Here is a 24,410-nt window from a genome sequence, read left to right on the forward strand (position 1 = left end):
TTTGCTGCTAACTCCATGTTTCCTAAAAAATATCGTGGGAGGGCAGGAAATACACCTGTAGTACCTGCAATGGCTGGGAAGGAATGAGCTGCTTCCCTTTACTGCTTTCCAGGCACGCATGCATATGTGTGTATACACTTCGTGACTCATTAAAGGTCCCAGAGGAGTTGTTCTGAAGACTGGTTTCTTTAGAATGTCAATACAAAGATGATCTTGAGGTCTCTGGAAGAATTTATAATGTCAGAAGATGTGATATCAAAAGCAATGAGATATTTAATGCTGAGCATGGAACAGAGGATGAACCTTTTTGTAGATGGTTTAAGATACAGCAGTTGTTTGTTTGTACAGGTCTAGTAACTAATTCTGTACTGTTTTTTAAGGAATAACAAGAATATTATCGAGATGTGGGTCTATCAGGGATAGTTAAAAATTATATAAAAGTTGCTAGTTTAAAGTGGTCATAAAGCTCTGAAAATTCCAACATCACTCAACAAGAATAAAGGGGGGGGGATGATTGTAATTTCTATTTTAAAAAACCCATTCATTTTGGATTCTCTTCATCATGTTTGTTTTAACTAAATAGGAATGAACAATTTTACTGTACAAATGAATGAAGTCTAGAATTGTTATCACAAGAAATTTTTAATATGGTTTGTGACAAGCAATATCAAAGTTACCAACTCTCAAGCTTCATGTTCTGAAACCAGACAACTCTCAGCAACAAAAAAAGTTGTGCACTGATAAACATAGGAGGCATATTGTATTTTTTAATTAAATATGAAAACGAGCTGTGTACATTATTTTTTCCCTAGAAAACACAGCAATTTCAAAAGTTTATCATAAAATATTTTCATGAAATGAGTGAACCAGCAAACACATGCACTTGTGTGCCTTCCCCCCTCCCAAGATAAACGTGATAAGAGAGACATACGTAAATGTAGAAGTTAACAGAACAAGTGGTGTTTTGTTGTTGTTTGGTTCTTTTTGGAGAGGATGGAATGTAACATTGTGCTTGACTTTCTATGTCACAACAAAAAAATATTTGGTGCAATATTTTAACATTTTCTTTTTAAGTTTCAATCTGGTGGAGAAAAATACCTTTTTCTATAATAAAATATGTCTGTTCTTTTTAAAATGTAACTTTTTTTGCACAAAATAATTTTGTAAACTGTCATTTCAAGGGCAAGGTAGGCTGTGCCGTGTCAATGTCCTCCCCCCCCACTTAAAAATGTGATCTGTTATCTGAAGCAAAACAGGGAAACACAAAAAGAGCGGAGCAGAGGCTGCTTTGCAAAGAGAAAGAAGGGCGTGTTGGACGGGAGAGGGGGAGGGAGCGTGTGGTGGGACAGAAAAAAGTTAAAGGTCACTTTCGCCGTAGAGCGCTGTGGAGAAGGACATGTAGTCCAGGGCACCGGGTACAGCATCACGGCCATTGTAGGGTGCCATTCTAGCAATGCAGTATTCAGCCTGGTCAGGAGGCAGCTCCCGCCGTAGCTCATCCACAGTGATGTAGTTCTGCAGTGAGGACAAACGATAAGGAGATGGTTACTTCAGAAAACTGACCTTTCTCAGAGAGACAACCACCCCCTGCCCCACCACGGCAGCAGACAACAGTCAGGGACAGGGCCCCAGCAACTAGAGTAGTACTGTACACTCACGCAGGGAGCTCTCTGCGCATACACCCTGGGAGGAAATGCAGTTCTTCCCTGCTGTTTGGACAAGAAAATGGTTTCTACAACAGAGAGACTGCTTTTGCAGGAGAGGTACCAGCACACCTATGGAAAAGACCTGGAGGTAAGGAAAGTAATTGTCTGTGTAAGACTATGCCTTGCTGCTGACAGTGGAGGTCCTGCTGAAAGCAGATGGGAGGAAGCAGAAATTTCATTTGGATCCTGTCCCTCACTGGCAGGAGGTAGGAGCTGCTTGAGCTGCTTGGGAGCTGCCATTCCCTTTCTTGAGAGCAAGGAAAGGAGCCATCCCCACTAGCTCTGGCCGGTGGCACCAAAGCAGGCAGCAGGCAAGCAAACACTTCGTATTGCTTCCGCGGTTCCCTCGACAATGCTTGCCTTTCACAGCAGACATTTTAATAAGCAAGAGAAACTACTATAAATTAAGCTTCTGGAGACTCGCTGAGCTGAGGTAGCTTGGCTTCTCTCCATGCAGTAGGTAGCAGTAGCTGCGTGTTTGCTAACCAGTACATTGTCTTCAGCTAACTGACTCATGGGCATTTGCAGCGGGTCTGAACAGTAGTTCAAGTTTCACACCGTCTCTCTCTCTTGAGACTTTTTATTCTCCCCCTTTTCCCCCAGCCCCCACCCTTCAGCTTAATTAATGGAGTAAGAGGTATTTTTCTTCTTAACAAAATACTGTCTGATTCATGTTATAGTCACCAGAGCATATAAAACACTGACAAGTATATTTAACATACTGTACAGAGTAAAGGAGTTAATAATTTTTATCCAAAAGCACCCACACACTCAGTGGTTTGCTTATCTGAATAACGTGGGGTTTTCAGGTCTTGAAAGAGGAGAGGACTGGCTTCAGTCATGCATGTGCCTAAAGGACAGTCATTATGGGTTTCTACATTATAGATTATGAAAGGTTGTTAGTGAAAATAGAAACCAGTACTGGATTTAAGGGTAACTCGTTACTATCTGAGAAACGCTATCTAATATTTCAAGTGAGATGAATAAAATCATCAGTAAATATAGAGATATATCAATAGCATATGTACATATTAGTTGTTCAATTACATAAAAAATATTAGTAGGGATTGTTATACAAGAAAAACAAGGTTACATAACTTTTCTATAAACTGGTTCCATCCATTTGACGATACGAATTCAGGAAATTAACACCTTTAGTATCATCCTGTAAGTTTTCCTGCCTTTGACCTATTTCTATGATTAAAAGATGCTCCTCTTGCAGATACAGCAGTTCTTCAATGAAAATCTACTACTGCTTGTATAACAACTGATAGTGACGCCTGTATATCTGAGAAAGGTCATCTCAAGTTTGCAACTGTCAGTAATTAATAGTTTTTCAAGACTAATCAAGACCCATCTGTTGGATTTGTTCATACATTAAATCGCAACCAAACTCTTAATTAAATAAAGCAAGAGTGGGCAGCAAAGTTTTGACTGACAGCTGGACAGGACTTTCAAGTGCTTTGTCAGGCTGCTTGTTAACCCACACTTTAGCCTTGCACTCCTCCAGCACTGCACAGTGCTCCTGTGAAAATACCCTCCATGCTACACAGTGCTTCCCTTGACACTTTCTCTCTGTGACAAGAGAGAAAAAGGGAAGCAGGAACAATGCAGATGCAGGAAAGGAAGGTGTGGAGGCTGACCTTGTCTCCAGCCAGGATCTTGAAGGAAGCCATAACCTGGTCAGCAGTATCTGTATCTGCTGTTTCCCGGGACATGAAGTCAATGAAGGCCTGGAACGTCACTACACCCAGACGGTTAGGGTCGACGATGCTCATGATGCGGGCAAACTCTGCCTCCCCCTGGAGAACAACACAGTCATGTAAGCCTGGACATTTGGGCAGCGGTGCTATGAAAGTGGGCAGAAACTGTTCATCAGCACATTTCACAGCTAGAGAAACAAAACCTAACAGAAATGACTTTTAGGTTTTGTTTTTTTTTTTATCAGGATATTCTTTTTTAACTTGATGTTGTGTACAGATGCTTGCCACTCATTTTGTACTTTGGATAAAGTACTTTCAGCTATGCCCTAGGATAACATCCAGTCTCCATCTTGCTCGAGGACAATGCTTATTAATCAGGGATCAAAATCACACAGACTTCAGGGAAGACACGAATTTCCCTGTAACACATGTCATGCTAGATGTCTGTAGCAAGACTGGAAGATCTGCATTCCTCAAATCCTTTTACTTTCAATTGTTAAAAAAGAACTGTTACAGTTCTCTTCATCTGCCAGAACAGAAACCATCAGAAGAAACGTCTCTGGGGTCCTTAATAGTATCTGATTCATATTAACTGGACAGGCTTTGGAAAGAAGGACTTCCTTATCTGGAGTGGCCCAGGGAAGCAGCCTTTATAGGAAAGTTCCTACAGAGATGTTGGCTACAGAAGCCATTACCTTGCAGTGTAGTTTGATACCTTTTTTTTTTTGCATATAAACAAAATCTCATCTCTGGGACTCCTTCCCCATGTAAGGAGAAGGGGAAAGCAGAGCTGAGTCTTCTGGGAACAGGCTCTTCTAACACATCTAGAACTGTATAGTTTCAAGAGCAAGTGCAGTATCTAATCAAATGTTACTGCGACTTGGCATGCTGCATTGGAGGGTCTGTGTTTTTACTGGGCTGATGAGTAAGATGTATAAACACGGCTTTGCCTCACATCAGGGTCAGAGAAACTAAGAGCACAGGTGAATATTTCTGCACTGTGATCTTCTGCCCTTTGATGAGCATCACTCTTCCTATTTCTATTAGTTATCGTGCCCCTCAAGGTGCCACATGTTACTGTTCTGAATATGCAGGTACTCTGGTGAGGGAAAAGGTAGAGGGAGGATGACTGGAACTGGAACTTACATGTATAGGGAGATGTGAAGTAAATGGTAGAATGAGTGGAGCAGCGTTTGAGTTTATTCAGAAATCAGGTCATGTGTACTTCCAGATGAGTTCAACTGATACTTAATGCTGGGGAGGTTGTGTGTGCTGTGCAGAGTGCAGTACTGATACGAGGAAGTTTATTGTTTCTTCCACTTGTAGCTACACAGTTTGATAAATATAATTCTTATTTGAAATACACAGGAACTAGACAATGATTTTAATCTTTTTAACTTCAGCTGCAGCTGTGAGACAAGAATTTTATGTGTACCACTAATACTAGATACAACATTGCTGATAGTTCTGGAAGATAAAGCTGTATATTTACCTAGATTCACTGCACATTCTCTCTATTTTTGAAGGTGCCTATAGGAATCACTTTGAACAGGAGTGACAGAGGGCTCTACATTACCATATTGTAACCCATGGAGATAAGGCAGGCTCGGAAATCTTCACAATCCATCATACCAGTCTTCTTCTACAGGGAATGATGCAAAGATGGAGATAGCCAGGAAAGAAAAGGGAGACCAGTCCAGGGAGAAATGAACCCACATGAGACATTACAAAGAATGAGTTTCAGGGGGGAGGAGATGGAAGGAAGGATTTACAGGACAATAAAAATCAATAGAGAAAAAGTAGTTTGTGAACCATGAAGAAGCAAAGGTGGTTTTGGACATGGAATATTTGCACACAGGGAACATATTGATGACAAAAAAAGGAATGAAAATAGCAAACAAGACAGATCGAGGGGTAGACGAGGAAAGGAATGTTACGTGACACAAATAAATGGAATAGTTTGAAGACATGAAAGGATTCTCCCAAGACAAACAATTAGAGAATGAAGAAGGTAAAGATATCAAAGTACATTTAGAGAGGAAGCAGTACAGAGAAGTGATGTGTATATAGTCAGACACAAGAACAGCAATGACAGATGGAGTAAGACAAACAAGAAAAGAAAGGAAAAAACCTGTTATTTTTTCACAGTTTAATATCTGGTTGTGTTCACCACTAGCTTTCAGTACCTGTGCATCGTTTCCAATATCGTAACCCAAGCTGATGAGACAGGCTTTGAATTCCTCAGGGCCAAGTGTGCCGGAGTGGTCCTGGTTATGCGGTGTGCCAGGCAGCAGGACATGCAGTGCCAGTGCGGTGACGGTGTGGAGCATAAGGAAGGAGACACAGAGGAGATCGAAGGGAGGTGGAAGGACAACAAAGAGGTGCACCATGCAGTGGGTGAGGAGAGAGGGAGAGGAAGAATGACATGCAGATAGAAAGACAGGGAAGAAAAATAAAAAGTGCACAACATTAGATATCACAATGACATTTCAGGATGCGCTAAAAATGCTCTTGGAACAGTTCCTTCTCAGAGAGCTCATTACATCTTGAGAGCATTTGAACAACAAAAACAGTTGATGCTCAGAAGCCTCAAGATCTCCATCTCCCAAGTGAGTTACTTGCATCACTGCTAGTTATCCATAGTATCAGAAGCCCTGTGTTTCACTAGTAACCCAGAGTGCAGGTAAGCAGGCAGAGGCAGTGGGGAAGCATTGCCTTAATCTTCTAGTCAAAAGTCCCACTAAAGGAGTAGGTGAGGGCAGGTATGTTTGGAACACACCCAAGGAAGCTTAGCTGTAAGGGCATCCCAGGAACAGACAGGGAAAACCAGCTGAAGCTCAGGGGAGCAGTGTTATGGCTGTATTTATGCGGCCTGCATGTGAGGTGGAGCTTTGACTGACAAAGCTATTTCAAGTGCTCAGCTCTGCAAACAGCACTGCTGTACAGCGCAGCACAACATGGCTTGGCAGCTGCTCCTCCCTTTGCTCATCCCACACTCTCCCTGTGCTTGGATGTCCCCATCAAACTATACACAAGCTACCACAGGAGCTGAGAATCACCATCCACCCTGCAGGATTTTAGCTCAGGACAGCTCTCAAGCACTGAAAAGCCCTTGTGTGCCACCACCATCTCTGGCCAGATCAAGGAAGCTACAAACAGACAGACATGTTGATGGAGCCAGTTCCAAGTGATTTTCCTCAGAAAATCAGCTTTTAAAGTCAGCATTAAGCCTCCATAAATTAAATACACAGTTGAATATGGGAAACCAATGTTTTCTTTACATGGTCAGTGAGGCTGTTGTGGAGGAAGGGGCAGGCAATAAAGTAGAAAATCTACAGGGCTTTTATGGGTCCCTCTCTAAGAAAAGAAGCCATGGTTTTGTTTTTCTTTGGCAGCTAGAGAAGGGCTGAAATAGACAGTGTTCAGGAATCTCAAAGTGTTGCCAATCTCTAAGGGCAGGCTGCAGCGCTGTTCTCTGGAGACTTTCTAACAGCCTGGCTGGTGCAGCAAGTGGTGGAGAGCAACCTCTATTGCATCACTGACTCAGTATCTTTGCAGGCTGCTCTTGGATTTCCAGAGAACATTGAAGGGGTTGATAACGGAGCTGTTTTCAGGCTTTGGCTGCTGTCTGTGCTTCCTTGCATGACACCTTTGTGACTTGGGTTGTAGAAGGAAGAGCTGCAGACAAGCTGGCACATTAAGGGCAAGAGAATTTCCTTTGAGGAATTCCTTACTGACTGCACCCACTAGTGGCTTGGCATGTATTTCCATGGTAAGGCATGGCAGGTTTTACATCAGGGTTTATCCATGTCATGCAATGCCCGGTGCATATAGATTCTCCTGTTTGCTCCACACAAGAGCAATACTGGCTTCTTTGATACACATTTATGCTACATCAGAGCGAAGGACAGCTGCTCCAAAGAAATTTGTACATTAAGATAATAGCCTGCTTTCAGGAGAAGGTGGGGTAAAAGCCTAATTTCCTAAACAAGCCTTCAAACTTCTTCATACTTTAGCTGTGTCAGGAAGTGTAGCAGTTTCCTGTCAAGATACATTTCTCCCAGACTAATGATCACTTAACTGTCGTCACAGGAGTGACTGCTCCACAGGAGTGGCATTATTAAGAATGAAATCTCTTCTACTGGTCTAGTTTTACCTTAGTGATAAAACTTATCTTTGTTTTTTATTGCACTATGCAGTCTACATGGAAGCTCGTTGCTTACCAAGCTGCAGTCAGCACTGACTTACCCTGTCAAAATGGTTGAAAGAAGCCCGGAACTCATTCATCTGTTCCTGGCTGATTCCTTTGGCGTCGCGGGTCAGAATCTGGTTTTCCACTTCATTGATGGTTCTAGCAATTGTTGTTAGTAACTGCTCCCAGCCCACTCGGATGTGCTGCAAAAGAGGACAGGACGATTTTTAACTTAAGAAGTAGCTTTCCTGCCTCTGAGGCCAGTGGATGGAACGTGCTACTTGCCGCAAATTAAATAATGCTGGTGGACAAGGCAGGAGAAGTCATTTGCCCAGAAAACCTGCAGTGTGAGCCAACCAGATGTTTAAAATCTGAATTTCGACTGAAAAAAGAACCTGAAGAGGCCAATTTGTGATCTGAAGAAAGTCTTGGTCCTACTGTAAAGTTCCTTTGCCATGTCAGAGCAACATGTTGGGGGCCTTCAACACAAATGAGAATCAAACCCAGTGATTGTAGAACTTAGTTTGGCAGAAAACTTTCCTTACCAAGAAAATAAACAAACCATAGTCTCTGGAAGACACTGGTGCTCCACTGCCTCTGTTGCTTAATAGAGAGCTGGCCAGAAACCAGAAGACAAGTTTCAAAGCCTCTGTGTGTTCTGCTGGACTCATATCAAGCTCAGATTGCCTCCAAGAAGCCTCACGTTGTTAATAGAAAGTCAGATTCCAATTTTAAAAAGCATTTGTTTGAGTTTTTTTCCTTCTGCCAGGCTGTGGCAGCTCAAAATCACCAGCGCTCCCCTGGTCTTTCTAATCGCTGCCAAAATCGGGTGGCAGGAGAAATGAAACCAGCCAATTTTTCAAGCAATACTGTTGATCTCATTCAGGTTATTTCTATTGTCTGTATTTGGAAGTACCTTGGAATAGGTTGGCAAGAAGTACAGCAAGGCAAAAAAGAAATTCAGCAACATGTTGCTGCATGCTTGGCCACATTGTCAAGCTCTCCATTTTCCTGAGAACCACAACACATTGCCAGAGCTAGATGTGACTGATGCTAACTGGCTGACGCTAAATGTTTACCTCCATGGTGTAGTTGGTGTGCTTGTTGTCGAAGATAAGAGCTTCCTGGATCTGTTGATGGTCTCCTTCCAACTGGTCAATCTTTGGTTTGTAATTCACAATGCTTTTCTCATACTGCCGCAAGTGGTTGAGCTGGTCCTCCAGGGTCCCATGCATCTCTATTGAAATGCGGCCGATCTCCTGCATTAACAAAGCCAAAGGCGTTAGACCCCATTGGAAGGACAAGCCTCAACAAGCTTGGCATTTATTGCAGCCATTTCACACTCACACAGGATGATTAAAAAAAAATAGCTCATGGAGCAGTTACTTTAAATGAGCCGAGACATTGTCAGCAAAAACATTAGCAGAGCTGTGAACACTTTCCAAGTGAGGTGAGTCACAGGAGATGTGTCTAATACAAGGATACAAAAGAAAAGGAAACTGCAGACCATAAGCTAGTAATGTGCCAAGCCAAATCTTTTTCTGATGTACTGTAATCCACTAACTTAGTCCGTTCACACAGACGTATTTCTGTAATTGCTCTCTTCTTTACATCTCCTGTCATCAGTAATAGCTTCATATTTTTCCATTTCATCAACTCCAATTACTTTAGGTCAAATCTTAACTAAAGAGAGAAGGTCTCCTTTAAAAATATGTCTCCTCTGCTGATGTTTGATGTGCTAGCTGTGTTTGTTATGTGTATCAAGACCACTGCTGTGAAAAGTTACACAAACCATGCCTCTGATCTAGGGGTTTTAACTTCCTGCATATAAACACAACTCCATTAAAATACCAGTCATGTTTCTTATCTCTGTACTAAAGAGTTAGGGGAAGAAAAGTACAAGCACTTCAGTAACTGTTATCCATCTTGGGATTCTCTGTATTTTCTATGTAAGTGTCTCTTGCTGCAACCTTAAGGAAGAATGACCATGGCAGTTGTGAAGAAAGACCAAGGATAAGAATATCACTGAAGAGGAAAACAGAGAGTTTCAAAAGGAGCAAAGCACCACCTCCATCTTAGTCTGGATCCAGGGTCCAATGACATTGGCCTGTGCACCAAACTGTTTACGAAGTCGTTCATTTTGCTGCTGACGAGCATGTTCTTCCATCAGGGCTTGATCTCTTCTGGGAACCAGTTGCCGCACCTACAACAAAGAGTAACAAAGCGTGCAGCTTACACAAAAAGACACATGTAATAGTAAATGTAGAAATTGCTGGAAGGAAGGGAGGAGTGGGTGTTTGCATGGAAAACAAGCAGTTATATGGTTTAGGACACAGTGGGCAGGCTCATGGAATGTGAATCCCATCTGCTGTAGGGTGTGTGATGCAAACACATCTCGGGCCATGGAAGACCAGAAGAAGCTTCCATTCACTACTTGGGTTTTTGGTGGCTCACATTAACTGAATTGCAGGACCCTGTCCAAATCTCATTTTGGTGATCTTGTTTGATAGTAAGAACCATCCACACAGCTGGTATGGAGAGTAGCATCTTTCCTTATAAAAATACAAAGTAAAATGGATCTGACACCCCATAGGCATTTATCAGAAAGATCTTTTCTACTTTCCAGACATATGGCAAATGAGCTGAAAACAAAGGACAAAAAGATCAATAAAGCTCAGCAGTGAGCATGCAAGGGTAGCTGAAGAGTAAATAATCCACTTCCTGGGGCCCCCAGTGATTGAGCAGCAGCATCCTCTCACACTAACTTGCAAGGCTGGAAAGAACTCACATGTTCCCATTTGCCATTGATCTCGTGTGGAGTGATCGTAGTGTAAGGATTTGTTCCTGCCATGTTGACGTGGTATGTCTGGACAATCTTTGAGACTTCATTGTGGATTCCCAGGATGGCCTGTCGCTCCTTGTCGGCATCTGGCAAAGTGGCTTTGAACTGTTCATGAGCTGTGGTCAATCCCTGCAGAAAGAAGGTGGCAGCAAAGCCAGGGTGAGAACATTAGTTACTGAGTAGCCTCTTGAGCAAATATTTCCTGCAGAAGTGACTGTAAAAGCTTACATATTCCCACGATACAAAGCAGGCTACTCTAACACGCTTTCCAGGTTCTCTCAGCATCACTAAACAGGCTGTTTTATGTAGTTAAATGATGTGAAGTCTCAGTTTCCCCAAGTTCAGTATGAGTCCCTCTGTCTCACGTTGCCCAGTGTCAGAGATCACATCCCCCAAAAATGGTGGAATAGTTTTGGCTTATAATTTAGGGGGAACTATTTCTCTGACACTGCTCAGTGGCTGCCTGTCAACCCTTTTGGGAAGTGATCTGACTACTAGCATTACTATAAAGCAGTCGTGTCTCACTAGAGTAAATGCAACATGTTTTTATTCTCCCATTAGGTATGCACTAGTTGCACACTTAGCATAACTCCAGGTGAATAATAAGAGTCAGATTCAGTTTGATCACACTCAGAACTAGGTGAAGGTCTTCCAGCCAGCAGCAAACTTGTACAGGCAGCATATGCTCCTGCTGCGGAAAACCAGCTCCTTCCCCCTGAACATGAACACAACAGGCCCTTTCTGCTCCCATCTTGCTGTGGTGCCCAGACAGTGCTCCAAGGACCGATGGTGGGGCATGCTTGCTGGTTGTTTGTGGACAGCTGACAAGCCAGTTGGTCCTGGCTCATCTCCCACTGCTTCTACAGGCCTTTAAGGTACTTCATCCCAGAAGTCTGGAAGACCAAGACTAGGGAAGCAAACACAGGGAAAGAGATAGCAAAAAGAATGGGGGACAGAGAGGCATGTGCAGGGATAATTGAGGGAACAGTGTGGATAGAAAAGGGAATGAAAAATGTAAACCACATGATTGAACCACTCTCTTACAACTTACACACTGTAACTACTTTTGCAAAATTGCTTCCTTACATGGTGACTCATTACTTTGCAGCTGCTGCAGTGGCCATAGAAACATAATGCAAGTCTGGGGGCTGGGGAAGATACTCCAAACAGTCACAAAGGGACCAGGGAAGTGTTTAAATGCTGTTCAGATTTGTTCTGCATTATGAAAGACCTAATGAACCCCTTTGTTCAAGAGGGAAGGGTGGAAGAAAAAAGTAGCAGCTTAGTAACAGAGCTGATACCAGGCTAGGGCTATTGCACTGCCCCTCTCAAAGGTCTGAAAATCACTTGTAAAGTTGCTTTTGTAACACCCTTTCAGGAGGGGCGAAACTGAGATACTCGCTATCTGTCCTATGGAGGAAAGTTGACTTTTGCTTCAAATGGTAACCCAGCACCAAAGCAGATAATTCTGACCTTTTTTTTTTTTTGCACAGCACTGAAACCCAGCTGGCAGTTCAACAACTGCCATCATGGCACATCCTATCGTGCAATGTCATGTCCAGGTGATTTGGTCCTACATGGAACAGCTGACCTGCAGAACCCATGAGCGGCACTAAGCTTTGCTCATGTGGGTTAAAAAAAAAAAAAAAGCCCTGAAAGATTTTCTCCATTTTCAGGTTTTCATTATTTTGATTTTCGAATTACACTGAAAAAATCCACTTTCGGTTCTTTGTGTCCAGATATGATGGTGTGAGCATGCTTTATACCTATTCAGATTCAGGATTTTAGAGGAAATCAAGGGGAAACATACTCTTTATTTTTTTACTACACCTCATTCACTAGAGCAGAAGCACCAAAATATGACCTAGAAATTCGGCACCGCTAGGAATTCAGGAGACCTCTGACTTCTCTCTTTCTAACCCTAACTGATGCAAATGACTGTTCTGTACCTGGATCTCCTCAATGGTGTGAACAATGAACGTGTCCTGCAGGTCCTCCATGGCCCCTTCCATCCAGTTATTGAAAGGGGCAGCTCGTTTGGCATATTCAAGGTACAACTGGTCAATCGTTTCCAGTAGCTTCTCTGTCCTCTGGAAAGGAGAAAGAAAAAGAAAGAAAATCAGGAAAGATGGTTAGAGAAGAATGATCACAGAGAAATGCGGGTTGTCTGAGCTGCTCCTTCCTTTCAGATCTACTTGGTGCTCCCAGGTCAGTGCTACAGTACAAGTCTCTCTACTGTTAAGAGATTAAGCACAGGGTGGATTTCTTCCTTTGAGGGAAAAAATCTGAGGTCCTTTGAAATAAAACAAAAGAAGGACAGTCTGTTCAAACAGAACAATATCACAAACCACAAAAGTAGAAAAAAATCAATAGCCCAAGGAAACAAATGGCAGCATAATTGGGCTGGAAAGAGAAAAGCAGGATGAATATGCTGAAATATTCCCCTCATTTACAGTCAAGGATGTTTTAGGAGTGCACAAAAGAACTGAAATCAGTTGCTTGTGCCCATTGCAGCTTGCTTCCCAGAAGTGACCTACCCATGTAATTCTAAAGGTCCGATTTGTAATATGTCTCACCTCCAAGGCTTCTCTACGTTTCTGGGTTAAGGCACCCAGATTATCCCACTGATCACAGATCTTCTGGCACCTGGCATTGACACTGGGAGAGTCGTAATAGTCCAGCTCACTAAAAAGGGTGGGGGAAAAAAAAGGGGAAAAAGGACAAAAGATCAAATAAAGAACTTTTTGGGAAGAATGAGAAACCCATTAGAAATCCTTATCAGCTTTGAGGACAGACTGAAACAAAGAGCTCATGGTCTCTGCAAGTACAACGAGCCAGGAAGGCAGCAGTATCTAGTTTTGGAGACACTTGTATGTTACGATACATCAAACAGCACAGAACAGGAAGAAAAACAACCACCACCCAAGGCCTCAACAAACACTGGTGCTGACTGCCTGGTGGGAATAACTTGGCACTGGGGGAAGGGAGTACAGACTTGTTCAAGCTGGGAATAAGTAGATTATGAGCAGATCAATATGCCCCTGTATTCTGGCTTAAGAACATCATGCTAACTACTTGCACCCTGTACATCAGAATGAGCAGCAAAGATTTTATTATGACTGCAAAGAAATGCTTAAGATCGTTTTGAGGATTCTATAGTACCCGCAGCAAGGGAATAACTAAATTACACAAGCCATTCATTTATTTAGGACAATCCAGAATTAGTGTAGGTTTCTCTCCTATATGCCTGACAGGAAGTGCTTTGCTGAGATGTCTATAGGCTGGCACTCATTGAAGGCCGGCTGGTAAGAGTGTGGCTAGGGAAAGAAGAGCACAGGTGGATGAAACTTGTGGTCTTGTATTGTTTTGTGCACTTGGTTTTGCTCATGGTCAAAGAGGAAGAAACCTGCAGGCAGAGGGAGACCAGCCAAACTGGGATGTGTCAGCAACAAAAGAGAAAGCAGAATAATTCACTGAGCTACTGAGTGACCATGGGCCATCTGATGCGCATTTCTCTATAGAGTAATGTATGTTTAACAGTTTCCTCTTGCCTTCCCCAGCCCTGTTTCTTCCCACTATTGTATTGCCCCCCTGAGGCATGTGGTCACAACTGTTGGTGGAGCCTTACGATAAACTGGTCAGGAAACTGATTTGGGCTAAAAATAACTTCTTTGCTGGGTATTTAATCCAGATCAGTTCCTTGATCTACTTGGCTGCAGAGCCAGCACTGCAGATGAAAGAACTGCTTCTGAAAGCCTGGCCTGTAATGCACCCATGCCGGACTGCTGCTGCTGGGAGGGGAACGTGCTGTGCCCCCAAAAATGCCTGGCATGGGCAGCTGCAGTGGCTTCCTCCAGACCCTCTCCCTTTCCTTGGCAGTCTATCTCTGGGGGAAAAAAGAGCTCAGCCATGTTTTTCAGGGCATGGCTTCTTTGCTGAGATGGAAGATGGCTTTTGGAAGGATGGCAGAGCTCGCTGTTCTCAGACTTCGGAAGAAATCACCTTTCCCCCAGCTTAGGGCCCAGCCTTCCCTGTTGTTCTTAGAGCTGCAGCTACTCTGGCTGGCATGTAGTATGTGCTTTGGAAGCGGCAGGTCAGCTAATGCTTGCTGACTAGCCAGCCTTGGTTTTAATCTTACTGACATGGAGGATTGCCTTGAACCCTCCTGTTCCAAGGTCAATCCTCCAGTGGACTAGGGAGCAATTCTGTAACTCTGTGTTGTTAAAGGAGATAATGATCTTGATCCAATAATCTTGATTTTTTAGAGGAAAAGAGTCCTTCAGACTAGAGCAGTGACCTTGGCCCAGACACTAACTTGGGACAGGCCAGTATGGTATATAAATATTTAAAAAATAGGAAACACAGTCAAAGCCAAGTTGTTCAGGCTGCTTTTGCCAAGAAACAAGCAGGGTTTCAGAGTCTCTCTCCCTGTGCTGCAGAGGCCAGCTCTTTACCTGCCTGCTGCCCCTAGCCATCAACCTCCTGCCCTGATGAGACCCCATTTTTCCTAGTAACTTGCATCAGTCTTCACCCCAGGAATAGGAGTGGAGGTGAAGGTTTCCAAGCTGGGGAGAAGCAGACAGGGAGCTGAGCTGCTGTGAGGATGCCCTGGAGCAAGTGCCAACCAGAGTGCACTTGGGCCAGTATCCCTGGGGCAAAGGGTCTGATGTGGCAGCAGAGGCTGTGATGGGCTCAAGCATCAGCAGATATTTTCCTGCTAGAATAAGGAGGACTTTTTTGGATAAAAGAGAACAAGCTGAGAACCTGCCATCCTCTGCTATTTCCTTCTGTTCCTGGAACAGTATGACAGTGCTATAGCTTTAAAACCTAACAGGCGCCAGTGGCAGGTCAGACTCTTTAGGAAAGAGTTCACAGCAACATAATAAGCTGGAAGAGGATGGAAACTTGGCTTGGGAATGTAATTATGCCGACCCCTCATCAGCACCCACGACTCATCCATTTTCTGGCCTGCTCTTCTGGTGCATCCGGATACTGGAGAGCAGTATCCTAGATACTGTTTGTTTGGAAACACTGTGACTTCCCAACATTTTTGCATGGGGATGGATTTATGGCTCTCCAGAGGGCAGAGGGCAAAGCTGATTAAGCCTCCCTGGCCCCAAGGATGGGACGTGCACTAGGGTGCCGTACTTGAGCTCTTGTGCAATAGCAGCAATCTGTTCCACGCGGTCCTGGTGTGCGGCCAGGTCGCTCTCAAAAGCCTCGTGTTTCTTCAGCAGGGCTTTTATCTCCGAGAGGGTAGCAGTTTCGTAATCCTTCTGCTGCAGCATTGCTTCTTTACCTGCGGAGGGAGCCAAAGGACAGGAGAATAAAGAACAGGCCTAAAACCAGCTCCCTGACACCGAGTCAGCCCCAGGAGCCCTCGAAAGGGCATTTGCCTTACTCCAGACACCCTGCCCAAGGCTTGTCCTCACCTGTGGTGGCCTAGAGATGCGCAATCCTCACTTTAAAACCACAGCATGCGAGTTTGCCATTAACAACAGAGAGGGGCACTAGTGCAGCTCAAGTCAGCGCTCTCATAGTTTATACTGGTCTTGTCTCATAGCCCTGTGTGTGCAAACTGGGCTATGCTTGTCCTGTAAAGGCCACCTGTAGCATTACTGTACAGTAACTTTTCCTCTGTAGCTCTCTTCTACTCAAAGTTCCCACTTTGCCACAGTTAGTGAATGCCGATGTGGCTGCATCGTGTAGGACAACAGAGATCAAGCCAATTTTCATACATTATTTTCCAACAAAATAAGAAATAAACCTAGCCTTCTCAAGAGGAAAATCTCATGCACAATCCATCTCTTCCTCCCTACATAAGGAACAGCACTACGTCAGGCAATTGGAAGAACGTTGGTTGGCATTACCATCTGTCCAGGACTCATGAATGGATGCCTTCTGCCGGAACTTCTCTGCCAGGTGATCCAGCCTCTCTAGCCTCCGGATCTCATTCAACAGCCACTCCTCATAGCCCTTCTCAGCTTGCTCTAGGCCACCCCAGGCATTGTTTATATCCTAGAGACAGGGGCATGAGAAGAAAAGGCAGGTTAGAAGATGGGGGGGGGGAAGGTATTCATCAGCACTAGCCTCGGTGAGCTACCTCCAACTGGTTGGAGGGAGAGTGTGGGCTTTTGATCTCACAGTGTTGTGCAGACAGGGCAGGAAGACAAAGGCCAATTTAAGAGACAGGCCTAGCAGTGTCAGGACCTGTCTGCACAGAAGTCCCTCTCTGAACACATGTGAAACTTCAATAAAACCTAACCATTTATGAATCAGAAAGAATAAGAGACACCCAGACATCTCCTCATAAAGGCATGCGGCTTGTGAAGGGCCTCAGAGTCTGGTTTAGAACAGGGAAGCAATGATTGCTCAATCACCTCTCATTCTGGTCTCACTGAGCTGTATTCTTCAGGGTTCCTACTGCAGAGTAGCGCACTCTGAAGGTGGGCATGCTCTGCCCATCCAAAGGCAGAAAACTACCTCCATTTTTAAGCATGACTGGGGTATATATGAGTGGTTACCCCCCACTCACCGAGACCATTTTCCCTTCCGAAGGCATGAAGGCTGGCCTGTTGCTGAGCCGCAGCTTGGTCTGCAAGGTGTTGAAGTTGATCTCAAGTTGGCACTTCTCTTGGACCTTGGGGGGCTTGTGCAGGCGGCGGTAGTCCCGGAAGTCCTCCAGTTTCTGCTGCATGGCTTGCATGGTGTTCTCTGGGGCCCGGTTCTCCAGCCAGGGGATGGTGCGACGGATCCACTCCAGCAGCTGGAAAGAGCAACGACAAAAACCCTTGAACTGAAAACTGTGTTTAAACCACAGGTGTTGCTTTGATCTCATTAGGGACCATTTACTTTTATGTTTGCTGTCAGAAAGATTCTGCCACCAGCAGGGCTTGTAAAGAAAAGTTTGCCAGCTTTTTTAATGAGCAGCCCATTCCCTACCACACTAAATAGTACTGCTTGGTGCAGCACTGCCAACCCAACATGCTTAAGGCATAACTTTTGCACAATCAGGACCAAACTATGCCCTCAGCTTACACTAAAGCCTTAGATTTTTGCTGGACTGTTGAATAACTGAAGGATGCTGTAACTCTTATCTTGCCTCCAGTTGTGCTTTTCCCACTCTAGCTTCCTTGAAATCAGTGTTGCTATTTGAATAGCCCTCCTTAGCAAAGCTACAGGGGGAGCTGGCAAAATGCTAATGCAATGAGCAGTCTGTAGTGTGAATGGAGTAATGTCCTATGCTTTTCAGACCAGGCTGAAACCAGGCTCATGGGCTACACTTGCCTTTCTGTTCTCCATCTTCTTCTCCCTACTTACTTTACATAAATATAGTCCAGTCCACGGTTGGTCACTTCTGTAGCTCCATGGCTGTCAGTCTGTCAGCTGTCTTTCTCAGTTAACCAAAGCAGCCTCCAGCTTGTAACTTACACAGATTCTTTCCTATTATCAGCAAATGCACATTTCTTTTCTTAATCATCTCTAACTTCCATTCTCTCTGATCCAGTTTCTGCCTTCTGCAGTGTATTAGCATACAATTTGCATGAAAGATGTTATGAAGTTTTGTAGTCCTCAGGAATGCAAGTTAAACCAGCTTTTTTTCTTTAATTTTAGCATTTCTGTGGCTGCTCTTCATAAAATGAGAATCTCAGAGCTGCTCAATGGGAGCTTTCTGCTTTAAAGTAGATTGCCCTTGCCTTTAAGGTAAGTTCAATCTTTACTTTTTCTCAAGCTAGAAGAGGAGGAAAACAATTTTCCAGGGAAACACCAGCCAGTAGTATTCCTTATCAGGGTTAAATGAAATTCCTTTCCACACAGCACTGCCCAGAAACCAACACCTACATCACTGGCCAGTTTTTCGTAGTCTTCCATGAGCTGCTCGTTTTCTTGGTTGACTGCCAGCACCTTGCAGATACGATTTGCTGCCGTCTCCGCCTGGTGAAGAGAAATAAAACAGAAGAAGGGAAAAGTGTGAAAAAAATAAAATAAATGAAACCAAAGCTTGTGGCTTAGCTTCCTGTTACGTACCTGTGGGTAAAGCCTCCTACCCTTGGCTCTAGCAACCTGTCCATGCTTCAAAACACCTCTCCTGACCGCTTTGCTTTCCATCTGACCTGATGTATCTTTGCCTTCTCAGGTGAATACATTCCTTCAGAGGTACTGAGCTCTTCTGAGCCCATCCTGTGTGTTATAGAGCAACCACATTTCTATGCCTTTTCTGAAGCTGCTTCTAGGAAAGAGCCTCCCAGAAGGAACCTGGCTGCCTCTTTACAAAGATAAGGGGTTTCTGCCACCCCCTTCACTCCCCTCAACAGCATTCAGAGCTGCAACACCAGTAACAGAGTAGTGTCAGGCTGGTGAGACTTTCTACATGTTTTTACCCCACAAAAGGACTACCTAAACAGAGTTAATCCACAGACTGGACTTTGGAAGTGTCACAATTCTGACGGAAGACAGCAGATGCTCCTCTTAACCTCTTATCCTTAAATTCTGCCCAGCTTGTCTTCCAGCTTTCCCTGTATTTCTGGTACTCATTACAGGGCTACCTCCTCCAGCATCTTGCTGCATGACACCTACAACATATTCAGGGTCTCATGATCCAGCTGAGAAGAGGATTTTCTTTTCCTCTTTCTGTGTAATCTTTCTGCTTACTCTTCCAAAACAAGTCTCACTAAAAAAGAACCCGTTGTTACTATTTAGTTGGGGTTTTTTGTTCTGTAGTGGAACCTAAGCCTTGTTCTCTGCAGGGAGCTGAACATGTTAAAACATGAATTTGGAACAAAGTAAGGATCAGAAAAATCCCAGCTATGAACTCAGGAGCAGACACTCTGCCCTCGAGTGCCATGCACGTGTTTGGCATGGGGAACATACAGCAGGCTGGTCTTTGTACAGCATATATCTATGGCTATTAGCTCCTTTTATCATTATCATGGTGGGTGCCATGCCACAAATCCTCAGAGGATGTGTCCCTGTGATGGGTGTCAGGGCATTGCTCAGCACCGTCCTACCACAGTACAGCTATGGCCCTGGTGCCTGGGGAAGGTGATAGTGCTACCCACAGGACCCCTATGGAGTAATCCTTCTTACAGAAGCTAAGTGGAAATGAAGAGGAGAGGGAATATGCCAACCCTACAACAGACCAATTGTGAACGTTGTGTCCTGCCTTTAAACTACATGTGGTAGTGATGCCAAAAGAAGTTTTGCTGAGCTTATAGCTAGCAAGTTGCAACCTTTTTCTATTTTTAAAAGGCCTTTTATTATCTGCTTATTCAATCTCAAGGCCATTTGAGAAAAATCCTCTGATTTTTGCAGCTGATGCAAGGCAGCAAGAATAGCAATAAAGTCATAGGCTATACAGTGATGTATGGATTGCTAAGGTCCCAGGGGATCTCACAATCTTATTCATTTGTAAGAAGCTGTAAGAACATATATTCAGTCATCTGTCCCTTCACTAAAGTGGGCCAGCTAGCAGATGCACAGGTATTAACTAATTTAAAACACATCAGAGGGATCTGTACAGGAGAAAGCAATTTCACTCAAAAAAAATTGCAAACAGTGCTTACATTTAAGAAAGCTTGCACTTTGTTCTGTTCTTAACCACAGTTTGTACTTTAATGGAGCACTTTTGATACCCAGAGAAATCTTTATAGACATGGGACCAAATAGCATGTCAAAAAGACATTGCCAGAGCCCCATCATGGTGTGTTTAGTGACTGGAGAGAACTGGCAGTGCCAAATGTTTATTTCAGTCATCCCAGGAGAGGAGCTCCCTGCACACCCTTAACTTTCTTCTTTTTACACCCCAGGAGCTCACTGCATGCAGCTGTGCAGGAGGGACCCCATTTCACGGAGGCATATTTACATGTATCCAACAACAGATTTCCTCCAGCTGCCCAAGTTAAGTGTGTGTGTGCGTATATGTGCGTTGAACATCTGTCCAAACACAAAAGCCTCTGAATGTCAGCATTACAACATTATTTGTATTAACCTAATGGCTGAAGTGTAGAGGCTTTCTCTCCCTACCAGTACTTGCTTCCTAACAGTTCTTGTCTACACCAGACTGCTCTATGTACGTATGCTGCTGCTGCTGCAGCAGCAGGAAAAGCTCTGTGGCCACTATCATCACTAATGTCATGAGCAACATGTTACACTGACTTGCTCTGAGGAAGGTAGGACAGAAGGATCCCTGTGGTTTCAAGCTAAGCACCACAAATACCTCCTACACTGCTGCTAATGAGCTGATCTGTGGTAATGGCAACCTCAGTGAAACACTTTCAGGTAAAAGAAGAGTAGCACTCTGAAGATGTTTACATGAGGCCAAGGCAGCTCCCCAACGCCTTCATTAGTGGAGTGGAAAAAGTCATTTTGGCTTCCCCACACTGCTAAAGGCAACAATGCATTTAGGATGCTCATGCTGGCTCCAAAAGAGCCAGGCTGCCCACAAGGCATGGAGAGCACTGAGAAGATGCACCATCCTAGGGTTTGGAAGCTGCATACCTGTATTCTCAGGGAACCTGTGTGAGCTGATCAGCTTCAATGCAGCATTATGCTGGCACATTATACGGCTTGCACTGAGACTGAAAGGAGGGCAAGCCCAGGGCATTCTGCTTGCTACCACACTGCTCTGTGATATGCATGTGCTGTTTGTTGTACTCAAAATGGAAAGCTGAACAGCCAAAGTTATGGTAATTTCTCTGCCTTTTGTCTTTTCTGTACTTCTCATGCCTGACTTGGACTGCTTAGGATGGAAGTGGAGTTAGCTGTCTCTCTGGCTTATGGATTCAAGTCTCCTTGATGAGAAGGATCATACAGAAAGGCATTCCCACAATGTGCTGCGTAGGAAGATGCCAGCCAGTTGTCCTCTAGCCTCAGGAGGCTATACTCCAGAATACTGTATGCCAAACACAATCTCTTAATAAAATGGTAAAAACATTAGTCAGAAATTTTCAACCCAGAAATCAAAGTTTACAGAATATCAAGCCAACCAGTAGTTGCATGCATTTAGTGTGAAAAGTCAGAAGCGGTTAGAAAACAAGCAAACCAACCAAAGCAAGTATACCTACAAATATATATATAAAAATAGCATAAAGAAAAAGCAGCGATCTACACACACATGTCAGGCTGGGGACCCTGTACCTTCAAAGGCTCAGTACAAGAGAGTGAAAGAAGCAGAAAGCGGCTCATGGGACTTCCCCTTCAGGACTGGTAGCAGTAATGAAAAATCTGAATGAAAAATGGAGCGATATCAGAGTAAGTCACCTAACCGTGCACGAGGAAGCAACACATCATAATCTGACTGGTGCTTGTACTCGGTAATCACTGCGTGTGCCTGGGTGTTTGAGTCTGTGTCACTCAGCAGCTGGCTAACACATGGCCAGGGCAGCTCCAAAAAGGAGCAGTGCCCCTCCTGCCAGGGCACAGTTGAGTTGCTGACCCATCAGGACTGCTAAAAAATGAATAAACTATTAAATCTTTAATCTTCCCTGTAAGCCAGTTAGACTACGTGGGATTGAAGCTTTCATGACAAAGAAGCTCCATCTCCAGTTCTTGCCCCAGCTACTTGGTTCAGGTCCTGAGGCACTAAAAGGTTGTTTTCAGTTATTCCAGGAAACCTAGCATCCACCTAAACTGCTGATGAAAGTTTGCGACCTGCTAAGCAGGTTTCCAAATTGTGGAATAGGCGCAGAGAGAAGAGGAAGGGATTGGCGAGGGCTGTTCCTGCAGCAGGCCACAACCCTCCCTGTACTGTAGTTTGCCGTTTCCTCAATCTGGAGTTCTTCAGATTAAGCAGACAGCATAGAGCAGTCCCTCAGGGGCACCTGGCAAACAGCAGATCTTATCACCAGGCTGGCATGAGTTCTGAGACGACAGTCTTCCTGAGCAAGTATCAGCTGGCTGGAGCTTGCAGCCTGGTCTGAAAGGTTTCAAACTATTCCCAAAGCAGGATCCTAGTGGAAAAGTCGTGACTACACAAACAATGCCAAACAGGCAAGCCTACTGCACTGCTGTGGGACACATTCCCAGTTCCTTGGAAACAAGACAGTATCATGTAATTTATATGGAATAGGGCAGAGAACAAAAAGCTTGAACTAAAGAGCTGCTACCTGGAACCTCCTGCCTGCATTTGCCCTCTGAAAGCCAGCATCAGCACAGTATCTTCTTCAAGGCTGCAACCATCAGCACTGTTTTGTACAAGAGAGATGGATGCTTCCTAAAGTCAAGTTAGCCCTCAAGCTGGGCAACACGTGGACTGCCCCTCAAATAGAAAAGGCCTAGTGAGAAAAACAAGTTGTAGCTGGGGGAACAGGGAGATTTTACATCCGTTCATAACTTGAAGAATGAAGTCTTGAACTTCAGATTTTATTATTCCAAAGCCTACAACCTGAAATTAACAGTGATCTTATGGAAAGGCTGCAGCACAGCCAGGCTATGGTATGGGAGGAAAAGATGAACCTTTGGATTGCAGGGTAATTGCTGTTTTGGAGAAAGTTTGCCCAAAGGCAAACTGTGACTGTTTGGTTCCTCTGACGACAAATGCCCCGATGCCAGGCAAAGAGACTCTGGAGTCAAGAGGAAGCAGAGGAAGGACTGAAGTTATGGGAATGGGCAAAGCAGAGCAAAGAGAAATAAAATATATCGGGATCTTGGGAAACAGAAGGGAATTACCAGGTGTCCAGCACCAGCTGCTAAGAAGGAGAAAAATGACTGCTACTTCAGGACACCAGCGAGAAGCAAGGAATGGAGAAGCCTGTGAATTCAGGAAAGCTCAAGCCTGGTAGGAATAGATTTTGTGGCTGGAGCACAAAAGTGCTATGTGACCAGCTCATGGATGATTCAGCCTAGGAAAAGACCACTGATGTAGTGGGGGCTGAGTGTGGAAGGCAGGGTGGCAGCTCAAGGAGGACAGGCTGATTTCCTGGAGTGGGCTGATCTGATTGTGGTCATACTGGAGGTGCATTGCCTGGCCAGGATGGCCCACTAGTCAGTGAAATGGAACTGACTGTCAGAGCAGGTATTCATTCATCTTTCGATGCCAGATTTACTGAATGTTTTCTCCACTGCTGGGGTGTGGAACTGGAAGGAAGGAGCAGCTCAAGTCTGTCGGAAGGACATTTACATCACTTCTCCAGGAAGATTACAGATGGCACATCCAAGCACATCACTAGATGCACTGGGCTTCCCTGCAAATGCCCTGGGGCGAATGGGGGCTCTGGTCCATTCCTCAGTGGAGAGGAGTGGTGGGCAATGCAGGGAGAGGGGAGGGAGTTGTTAGTGGTAAAGTCTCACCTTCTGCGCCCCTGAGAAGGCGTGGTAGTAACATGAGACATAGGTCATTATGGCCTTCTCATCCGGCCTTAGCGTGCCTATAATATCTGTGCAGAGAAGGAAAAGAGGTTGAAAGGATAAAGTAAGAAGCAGCACATAGGATAAAACAAAACAGTCATGGGTGGCGTGAGAGAGGGGGAGAAAACTTCCCATCATGCATTGCAGGACAGGCCAAACAGATTTCCATGCGGAGAGCTGGGAATTCGGATCAGAAGGTGGCTAGCAGCGTTGGCTTGTGGCTCAAAGCGGCACCCCTCCCGCCCACCCCCCCGAGTCCGGGCTCTGTACCTGCACAGCTGCGCTCTGGGGGCCTGGCCCAAGGATGCAAATGGGCTGTTTGGAGGCTTGAACGCCTGTGCTCAAGGCCTTTCTGTACACCAGGGAGCCAAAGATCAGAGCCTTCCTACACAGTGCGCTTCCTACACAGTATCTGCTCTGCTGCAACACGCACTGCCTGTTCCTACAGCACTGGAGGACAGGCGGCTGCTTGGGTTTGGAGAGAGATGTTTACAATGTTTTCCTTACATGACTCCACTACCAACAGAAAGTGGCTAAGCCAGACACAGCAAGGACTCAACTGACCTATTTCCAGCATGGTGAGTGAGAAAAAAGAATTAAAACCCCAAATGAACAAAACCAGG

At 44.6% G+C, this 24,410-nt stretch overlaps 1 protein-coding gene and 1 long non-coding RNA gene across 4 annotated transcripts in view; one reads left to right on the plus strand and one right to left on the minus strand.

The window, feature by feature from the left end:
• Positions 1-623: 623 nt before the first annotated feature.
• The window catches only part of ACTN1 (actinin alpha 1), an 87,437-nt gene continuing 63,650 nt past the window's right edge, over positions 624-24,410 (minus strand). The window contains exons 9-22 of one of the 3 annotated variants that reach the window (XM_065686737.1): positions 18,286-18,378; positions 16,979-17,209; positions 16,314-16,461; positions 15,592-15,742; positions 13,020-13,128; positions 12,393-12,533; positions 10,390-10,572; positions 9,670-9,804; positions 8,681-8,860; positions 7,658-7,804; positions 5,596-5,676; positions 4,986-5,051; positions 3,350-3,508; positions 624-1,515 (exon numbers count right to left, since the gene is read on the minus strand). In XM_065686737.1, the coding sequence (XP_065542809.1) occupies positions 1,357-1,515; positions 3,350-3,508; positions 4,986-5,051; positions 5,596-5,676; positions 7,658-7,804; positions 8,681-8,860; positions 9,670-9,804; positions 10,390-10,572; positions 12,393-12,533; positions 13,020-13,128; positions 15,592-15,742; positions 16,314-16,461; positions 16,979-17,209; positions 18,286-18,378 (1,983 nt within the window). In that variant the 3' untranslated portion in view covers positions 624-1,356. The remainder of the gene's footprint in view (positions 1,516-3,349; positions 3,509-4,985; positions 5,052-5,595; positions 5,677-7,657; positions 7,805-8,680; positions 8,861-9,669; positions 9,805-10,389; positions 10,573-12,392; positions 12,534-13,019; positions 13,129-15,591; positions 15,743-16,313; positions 16,462-16,978; positions 17,210-18,285; positions 18,379-24,410) is intronic. The other 2 variants (XM_065686736.1, XM_065686735.1) reach the window with 2 other exon arrangements.
• On the plus strand, positions 1,246-18,433 carry LOC136017967 (uncharacterized). Its single transcript, XR_010614170.1, has 3 exons — positions 1,246-1,794; positions 18,058-18,147; positions 18,262-18,433. It is a non-coding gene; the product is annotated as an uncharacterized LOC136017967 (long non-coding RNA).

The sequence above is a fragment of the Lathamus discolor genome, chromosome 6 (genome assembly GCF_037157495.1).
Source record: "Lathamus discolor isolate bLatDis1 chromosome 6, bLatDis1.hap1, whole genome shotgun sequence".
In the NCBI taxonomy this organism is placed as follows: domain Eukaryota; kingdom Metazoa; phylum Chordata; class Aves; order Psittaciformes; family Psittacidae; genus Lathamus; species Lathamus discolor.